General features: G+C 39.1%; 1 protein-coding gene across 2 annotated transcripts; it reads right to left on the reverse strand.

Annotated features, from left to right (window-relative positions):
- Nucleotides 1-1,429: 1,429 nt before the first annotated feature.
- SMIM8 (small integral membrane protein 8) lies at nucleotides 1,430-8,654 on the reverse strand. Of its 2 annotated transcripts, none has more exons than XM_058566668.1 (3): nucleotides 8,609-8,654; nucleotides 3,613-3,770; nucleotides 1,430-1,882 (listed from the first exon to the last, which is right to left on the reverse strand). In XM_058566668.1, the coding sequence occupies exons 2-3, from the start codon at nucleotides 3,745-3,747 to the stop codon at nucleotides 1,724-1,726; spliced, it is 294 nt and encodes a 97-aa protein (XP_058422651.1). In that variant the 5' UTR covers nucleotides 3,748-3,770; nucleotides 8,609-8,654; the 3' UTR covers nucleotides 1,430-1,723. The 2 variants fall into 2 exon arrangements, with proteins under 2 accessions (XP_058422651.1, XP_058422650.1); XM_058566667.1 differs by lacking the exon at nucleotides 8,609-8,654 and adding an exon at nucleotides 8,187-8,570.
- Nucleotides 8,655-9,067: the final 413 nt, after the last annotated feature.

The raw sequence follows: 9,067 nt of genomic DNA on the forward strand, positions 1-9,067 counted from the left end.
TCTTGCCCTTACCATCCCCTAACTAGACACAACTGACTTTGTCAAAGTGGCATTTTCCCTTAGAGAATGAAAACATCAACACACAGCCAAGCAGCCTTTGACACTGCACACACAGACTGTGCTATAACTTGCACCCACTCTGCAAAAGGTATCATAGTTGGGTGACTTCCTCCTCAAATTCAGTGTGACTCCTCTCTGTGCTATTTTTCACAGCTGTGTGCCTCACTGAATCTCCTGCTACCCTGCTTCATAGATGTCACACAGCTCCAGGCTGCTCTCTGGACAGCTCCTGCTGCCCCTCTGTGCTGCAAGAATCTCCTGATAGTGCACCTAACATCTCCCCCACCAAACATCAACTTATTTTGTTGAACAGTAGAAGAATTCTAAAAGAGGATAACATGAAATTAATGCATAAGTTGAAAACAGAAGTATTCTAGTTCTTTAACAACCAAAGTACACAGGGAAACCAAATGCAAAAGATACTTTAAATTAAAAAGCATTTTGTACAACCTAAGTGCATTTTAAACTATATGAAGTGTACTATACAGAGAGGCATACAAAGAAATATTTAGGGCTCGTGGTAAAGATTTAATTTAGTTGCATGGAGATAACTCAATAGCAAAGCTCTTTAATATCTACAAATCAGACATAATTGCATCTTCACGTATCTTACAAAACCACAATAAAGTCCTGGAAATTAAAAACTTACATGATGATGATAAACTTTGCCTGTGCAGTTTATTACTACTTGGTAATAAGAAATGAAACAAAATTTCAAAGATAAGGTTTATTACTGAGCCCCAATCACAATGATTTGGAGAATGGGGTAAATATGTAGAAAAGAAACAGGTCCAGAACCCTTGCCCGAAAGATTTAAATTACATAAGGTAAACCCAGGACAGTAAGGAGACCTTCTTTTCTTATCTATTGAGTAGTTTTAGTTTTCAGATAATTATAAGAACATTTGGTCTTATGTTTATAATATCATTGTAACATTAATTTACAAAAACTAAAATAGCTAACATTTAGTTGTAGTCAAATAAAAACATCATCCCTCAGTATAACATACTTTTTTTTTAAAAGAAAAACTCTAATTACTTCGGGTTATTCTCTCATATAATCTTTATTTTCGTAGTTGAGTGAGAGTATCTTTTCAATTAAAATAAATTCTGGACCAAAAATAGCTGAAATAGAAAACCAAAATATAGGAACCACCTGTGACTCTGTAAAAACTGTTTTTAATGTTGACTACAGGCTTTACAATAATTTACAATTATTTCTTTTCCTTCACAAATATAGGTTCTATGCTAGGTAGAAAATGAACATTGCCTTTGCAGATAGCAAAACAAAACTGAACCCTTGTAATAGTTGCAAATGCACAATTCACCTTAAAATATTAAAAATACCATGCAAATTTAACAGCACTGGGTACTTTTATTAGATAGAATTTAATAATTAACAAAAACGACTTCCATTCTCATGGCTTTTATAAGAGGATTTAATAAAAGAAAAATATTGAGAAGCTCTTTCTGTGAAAAAAGAGAGAGGATGGCTGCGGCTTTGAAAGGACAAAATTTACTACAGTGGCCTGGTCGCAACTGCTATTTTCTTTTCTTATTAACATATTCTTGAACAAGAAACACAATATCGTGCACTCTATAAAGTCTTTCATTAGAAGATTTTGGAGGCCTTAATAAGATTTCATCTGTGGTAACCAGCACTATTAATCCCATTTAGATGTTTTCCTCCTCATATAACTGTGTCCCTCACTATCGATAGCTTCATAGAGGTCCTTTTTATTCTCCTGTGTTGCATGAAGATAACCAATATAAGCCACGCAAAGCGAAAGGGTTATCAATCCGAAGGCCATTACAGGTTTGTTCTGTCAAAGAAAAAAAATTATAAAGCCTCATTAAGACTAGTAATTTGAGGAGACCCAAATATCTGTCATACTTGGTTCTTGACATACCAAGTTTTGATTACCACTCTACCATTCCTATGGTAATTTTTCAATTATAATGATTTACCCAGTTCTTTATTCAATTAATTTAACTCCTGATAATTTAGAGATTATAGAAGACTCTTGCTCCTCCTCTCCAGGTCTGTCTCCTGTCTACAGCCTGGACATGTTAGACCTCCACCTTCAGGAAGGTGATGGTTGGGAGAGGGGTGTGGGAAACGAGAGGCATGGAAATCGGTCTAGTGCTCAGTTTTCAGAGTTATCTGTGTGACAGAAGCTGCTTAACTTCTCTGAGCCCAAGTTTCCCCATCTGCAAACCTTAAACTAGTTAATTTTATTAGGAAGTGAGGAATAAAGAATACATGCTATTCTTCTCGCCTGAGTTCATGGATGACTAGCAAAAAGCCTGTCATATCATGGACTAGGTACGGCAAGAATGACAATGCACACACTCTTTCCTGGGAACTACTCTATTACCTCAAGAAATTTAATGATTGGAACAGATGCTATGCTGTTATAATAACCTTGATTTATTGCTGGAAAATCCAAGACCCTAAGAGGCAAAGCAACATAGCTTTGATTTAAAAAAAAAAAAAGGTTTTAAATATAGGAAAGACGTTCACAACTCCACAGAAGTGTTTTGCCTTGTCAATTACTGTAATTCAGACCCTCCTTTTTGTGTGTTCACGCTCAACAAATTGGCCTTTCTTAGGACAGTGTGAGTACATAGTTGTGATACAAGTTTCAATTCATATTTTCTGCTTCTATCACCATACCTGCTGTATTACTATTTCAAATCTTAATCATCAAAAGAATAAAGGTCAAAGTTTTTCACTTGGATTGACATCTAAGAAAGACCACAAACTCAGAGCAGTTTAAATTTGAAATTCTTGAAATGCATTTGGCAATAAAAGAACACATTAGCTCAAAGTTTTTAAAACATTCTACCTTGATTTAATGATTTGCTTGCTATACTGACTTATTTAACTTTAAAACAGTTCACACTAGCAACCGTTATTAAAATTCTAACCAAATTCAATACATTTAAATATAATTTCATTTCATTTACATTTATTTAAAAATAAAATTTATATTTATTTAAAAATATTTATCAAATCAAATATATTCAATAATTTACAAGGACATAAATGATTAGCTAACTCCCTAATGGTGTACAAATGTACATTATGAAACTTTTCAGAAAATGTTTGCAATATCCCTCAGGTAAAAATATTATTAATAAAGGCTGGAATGATCGTCTATAATGATGATTAGATTTTCATTTTGTTTTCTTTGTCTCAATGGAAGGTCTTATTTACTTAATAGTACCTGATGGCACAATAAAAATTTCCTCCAAGTTAATGCAACTATTAAAATATAAATAGTTTGAGAAATTTGAAAAGTTGATCATTTAAAGTATACCCATTTTCCATTATGATTCTCAAATGCCCTCAAAATAATTAGTTTTATATGTATATTTAGGGAAACAGCATTTAGATTTTCCTTCCACCTCCTTTTATTCACAGAGAAGTCTTAATAATCAACATAAAATTTCCATGATAAAATCAAATGTTACAGGAAAATAAGAACTTTCTATTTCTGGACGCCTAGTTAAGTTAAACATAAAGTCTTATCCTGGATGTGTTTCTTACAGGTTTAATGAAGAGCTCTGGATTCACAGCTCGAAATAAGGTTGTCGTGCGGACCCCTCTGAGCCCTGGGTTTCGAAAGTCTTTCTCTTTGGGAGGTCCCTTTTCAAAGGTTGGAGGCTCAGGTGCTGAAGACATCTTGACTTATGATGATTTATTACCTAAAAATAAAATGAGACTTTTTTTCCTTCATGATTACGTTTCTTTTGATAAAGCTCTTTAAAAATCATTCTATACTCTTTTTTTCCGTGAGGAAGATTAGCCCTAAGCTAAGATCTGTTGCCAATCCTCCTCTTTTTTGCTGAGGAAGATTGGCCCTGGGCTAACATCTGTGCCCATCTTCCTCTACTTTATACGTGGATGCCCGCCATAGCACGGCTTGATAAGCAGTGCATAGGTCTGCACCCGGGATCCCAACTTGTGAACCCTGGGCTGCCGAATCAGAGCTGCGAACTTAATCACTATGCCACTGGGCTGGCCCCTCTATACTCATTCTTTTTTTGAATTCCAGTCCAGATATATATCAAAAGTGATTGTCAATTATTTTATTACTTTCTATAACACATACTTTGTAAATGGTGCTTTAAGTTTTGTTTGGTAAAATGGTTATTTTATTTTTCTGTCTCTTAGAACAACCCAGTAAGTGGACAAAGTTTGTTTTCCCACTGTTACAGAAGACTGGAGAATGGTTTGTTGGTCTGAGTCACATTGTTTCTTGTTACATGAAGGGATACTAAGGGTAAGAGTAGACAGTGAGCTATCCACACGCTTCTCAAATGGTTTGCCTCATTTGATTTTCTCCGTTTTCCCTTCATCATCTAAATGTAGAAAGATTTGTTTCAATAGCAAGCCTTCACTGTGCGAGTTATACCCCAATCCAATGGCTGCAGAATGGCTGTGCAGTTCAAAGGGAGAAACTCAACACATGCAGGATCCAAGCACAGGAGCGTGTTGTGGGCAGAGCAACTGTCGATCAGCGAGAGGATGTTGCGTTTTGCTCCTTTCGTTCTCTTGCCAACCTTTCTCGGCTCTTCATTAAATAAACCTCTCATCCTTTGGGCATGTATATTGGCTTGGTAATCACAGGGGAGCACATGAACATTTCTGAAGCACTGAGGGTTAACTGACTTGCCAGTGATAAGTGGTCTCATCTTTTGTTTAGGATGCACTATAGCAGAGTAGAGTGATCATCAATCTCCGTTTTCCTCCTTCGCAAAGTCTATTTTGGGCATCAAGGATATGAGGTAACTCGTAAAACATCTATTTCATCAGCATTTAAAACATCATTCAAGCTGTAACTAGCAATTTTTTTTTACTTCTCCTGCATGCAAGTTACTAATTTTCTCTACTGGAACAGTGTGTTTTTCACCTCAGACAGCTTCTGAAAACGATTCCATAACATGCCTGAAATTTGTTCAGCCAGCACACACTTGCTTGAAACTCATCATGCCCAAGGTTGGCAAAAAATCTAATGCTTTCTGCTGAACAAGTAGTCCATTTACATGCCCATTTCTTGCACAAACTTCTTGATACCATACAGCTATAAGGGGACCTCGCATTTGCTTCTGCTTTAGTCCCAGAATCCCTTTAAGCTTCTTCTATTTTGGCTCAATGTTTCAAAAATGTCAACAATGTAAGGAGAGTGATGCTAAATTCCTTTGCTACTTCTCCTTTCTTGTGGCAACAATCTACTACTTCTATTGCTTTCACTTTCTTCTATGAAAACTACTGGCATTTCATCTTTCCCTCCTTGCCATGAGAGTAGGGTGGCTGGCATGTACAAATGTATTCAGGATTTAAATAACAAATGTTGGTCACCGGACACCTAAGCTAGGCAGCAGTGATGTTTCTCCTTATGCTAACAGCATGTTTGACTATAATGCAGGGAAAGAGAAAATTCAGAAAGAAGCAATCATTAAAGTGGAAGCAACATTATAGTCTGTAATTAGGCCATGCCTATAAAAAATGTGAGGCAGGAAATAGTGAATACAATAGTCTTGTTGTTAGGACTGAATCACAGAGTACACCACTAACTGAAACTGGGGTATTAGATAAAAAGACTAGGAAGGCCTGAAAAAGCAGATATACAAACGTAAAAGTCATTCTAACCAGAAACTGAAAAAAACAGCATTTTCCTTTAATTATTGAGGAAAAAACTGCACGTAGTTAAAGATATCCGGTAGAATATGGCTTAAATTGTTTACTGGGGGAAAAAACCCCAAGGTAATGGGAGAGGTGGGTATAGAGAGCACATACCGTAGAGCACAGAAGGGGCCTCAGACCGTTTGATGTTGGTTGATGACAGTGTGCCAAGAACAGGGGATGATAAACTCACTCCTCGCCTGAAGTCCAAAATTATATTTATATATATATATATGATTATGTGTCTATATATATAGAGAGAGAGAGAGAGAGAAGACTAGTTACAGCCAACAGAAATTTCACTATTTTAAAATTAAAGGGATGCAGTGATGCTTAATGTCATGAAATTCAATCTATATATCTGTAAAAACTGTGTATTTAAGAGTGTTCTAATATGAATTGTAATGACTTAATTTTAGTTGCAAGATTCCTTGGTCTCCTCTTTTCCTTAGCAGAACCTATATTTCCCTTGTAATGAGTCAAGGAAATAAGCAATTAAGGTATCATCACACTGCAACTTCCAGACATCTACATCCCCTTAATAATGCACTATTATGGTAAACTCTTTACCAGAAATGACAATTAAAGAACAGCTGGACTGGAAACCACTGCAAGCGTTTATTGAAAGAGTTCCCTTATCAACTCATCATAAGAAACTGTTGTTTATAAAATTTTTAAAAATACAAGAGAATAGAATTTTTCACACCTGCCTGTAAAAAAGATCTGAACTCATCTGCATTTACTTCGGATGTCCCTCCCTGGTAAAAGTTCTTCGCCTTTCTCTTCTGCCCATCCTCTTGTGAAGGAAATACACGATGGGAGAAGGAAGCAGCAGAGATAAAGGACTGCCTCTCTGCACAACTCCATGAGGGTCATTCACACCTCCAATTGTGAGTGAGAACAGTGCCCCCCTGGAATTAATAGTGCACAACGTGTGGGCTGCACAAGATGGTCCCAGACAGAATGAGGACTGGTCATCTTTGAATGATTTCCCCCCCTTTAGTAAAATTCTTGCTCAGGGGGATGATCCAGAATGTATTTGGCAACTGACATTTTAAGCAATTCACTGCCATAAAATTGGCATGACTATCTATATTATATTGTACATGAAAATTAGACCGAGGTATAAAGAATATAAGTTACTTTGGGGAAAAACTTAACCTTCAGATATTCATTTTTGAAATAAGGATCTCAACAGATGATAAATCAAAACAAAATTATCAAAATCAGAATGTTAGTGAGACGAGACCTTAGTAATAATCAAAGCCTTTCTTTTAACAGAGTTAGGGAATTATGAAATGCACAAAATATTTTAACGAGATATAAATACACTTGTTATTTGAGTTTCACATACTACACTATCTTAATATTTAAGAAAAGAAATTGAAGTTTGAGGTAGAATACCTTAAAAATCATTTAAATTAAAATAAACAAGTTTGGGATAGAATTAGAGGACTTTATGTCTTGAGGGAATTTAGCATAGTCCCACATTCCAACTTTGCTACTTATAAGCTGCATGTCTTTGAGTAAGTGACAACCTCTCTGAGCCTCAGTTTCCACATTTTTAAAAGGGGTAATATTATCTATTGCATGGAAGTACTGTGTGGATTAAATGAGGTAATACATATATTTTTGCTGAGGGAGATTCACCCTGAGCTAACATCTGTGCCAATCTTCCTCTAGTTTGTATGTGGGCCACTGCCACAGCATGGCTGACAAGTGGTGGAGGTCTGTGCCCAGGATCCAAATCTGCAAACCCGGACTGCCAAAGTGGAGCGTGGTGAACTTCACCACCACACTACCTGGCTGGCCCAAGGTAACATTTTTAAAAGGATATAATAGATGTTCAATAAATGGTAGCTATTGTCATCCTCACCACCTACTCCAATCCTTTTTTTTTTTTTTAATTTTTTTGTGGGGAAGATCAGCCCTGAGCTAACATCTGCCAAGCCTCCTCTTTTTGCTGAGGAAGACTGGCCCTGGGCTAACATCCAATCCCTTTTTTAAACAGAGAAACCTAGAGGCAGAGACTGTGTCTTTGCCGTGGGAGAGGGAGATAATCCAGGTCTCTCAATTCCCAGCCTGCCCCTATTGCACTTCACCCCACCTTACTCCTAAATCGATAAGACTCTGCAGTTATAAGTTATTACAAAATTTAAGAAACATAAAATTGTAATCACTTAAATTTAAAAAATGGATTCTATACTTGTTGTTTTTAATGTAAAAATACTATTAAAAAAGAATCTTTCCGCCTGTTGAATTTACTGTGCCTGGAGAAAGGAGAAAGGTGATGACAACGGCTGTGGCGTTCAATCAGAAGGCTGGAAGGTAGTATTTGGGTCCACTCCCCCCCATATTGGGGTACCTACACGACCGCTGCCCAGTACTCAAGGACAGAGGCATCTGAGGCCTCCAGAAAAAGAAACTGCACTTACCTCGGCTAGTCATTGTGTTGCGGGGGTCACACGACTGTTAACACAGTTACACAAGGAAAGAGGCACCTCGTGTGCAAACAGTGACAAAACCACTTTCCCCTAAATACGAGAGTTTGGTGAGCTGGGCCACCAGGAAACTGTCCAGGAAACCGCAGGGATCCTGGGGTGGAGGTGTCCATGGGCGGGGCACTGACCAGAGGGCCAGGCTCCTGGACTGCGGGGGGCGGGACGCGGCCCCGCGGGTCAGAGGTCTCCGAGACTCGCTCCGGGCGCCCACGGAGGGGCGAGGATCCGGGAACTCGAGAGAGCGCCGCGGAGTCCGCCCACCCGGGAGCGAGGCCAAGGCCTGGGACGAGCGCGCAGCGCGGCGACCACTTTGTCCCCGCCGGCCGGCCCCGGCCCCAGCCCCCGGCGCCGCTCACCTGCCGGGGGTCACGTCCTCTCCGCTCCGCCTCGTCTCCGCCTGCGGGAGAGAGCGGCCCGGCGCGCCCGGCCGGCTCCGCGCCGCAGCGGCCCCTACAGACCGGAGGCTGCGGTGCAGGGGCGCGGGGGCTGCGGGAACCGGTCGCGCGCCGCTCCTCTACCTCCCAGGCCCACGCACCCGACCGCGGGATAGGCTGCCTAGAGTGTGCAAGGGACGTTTTTGGTTTCTTCCTTTCTTACCTTTAGTTTTCAGCCTCCCAGATTTAAATAACCTTCCAGTTTCCTGTGTGTGGGTTTTGTATGCACAAAAGAAGACATCACCTAGAAATATATAAATTTATTTAACGGAAGGGGAAAGCATTCTCATTTGGGAAGAAAGGCTTGGATCTGGTCTCCTCCCACCCCTAACACAGTCATCCAAATGCACAGTTAATGCTCTAGCATTCTGTTAGTGCCTT

Source organism: Diceros bicornis, chromosome 23 (genome assembly GCF_020826845.1).
Source record: "Diceros bicornis minor isolate mBicDic1 chromosome 23, mDicBic1.mat.cur, whole genome shotgun sequence".
Taxonomy (NCBI): Eukaryota; Metazoa; Chordata; class Mammalia; order Perissodactyla; family Rhinocerotidae; genus Diceros; species Diceros bicornis.

Bases quoted from the DNA above. Each gene is read 5' to 3' on its own strand.
- SMIM8 (XM_058566668.1), bottom strand. From the start codon at position 3,747: ATGTCTTCAGCACCTGAGCCTCCAACCTTTGAAAAGGGACCTCCCAAA. The intron at 1,883-3,612 runs GTAAGAAACACA...TTTCTTTGACAG, and splicing joins CAGAGCTCTTCATTAAACCT to AACAAACCTGTAATGGCCTT.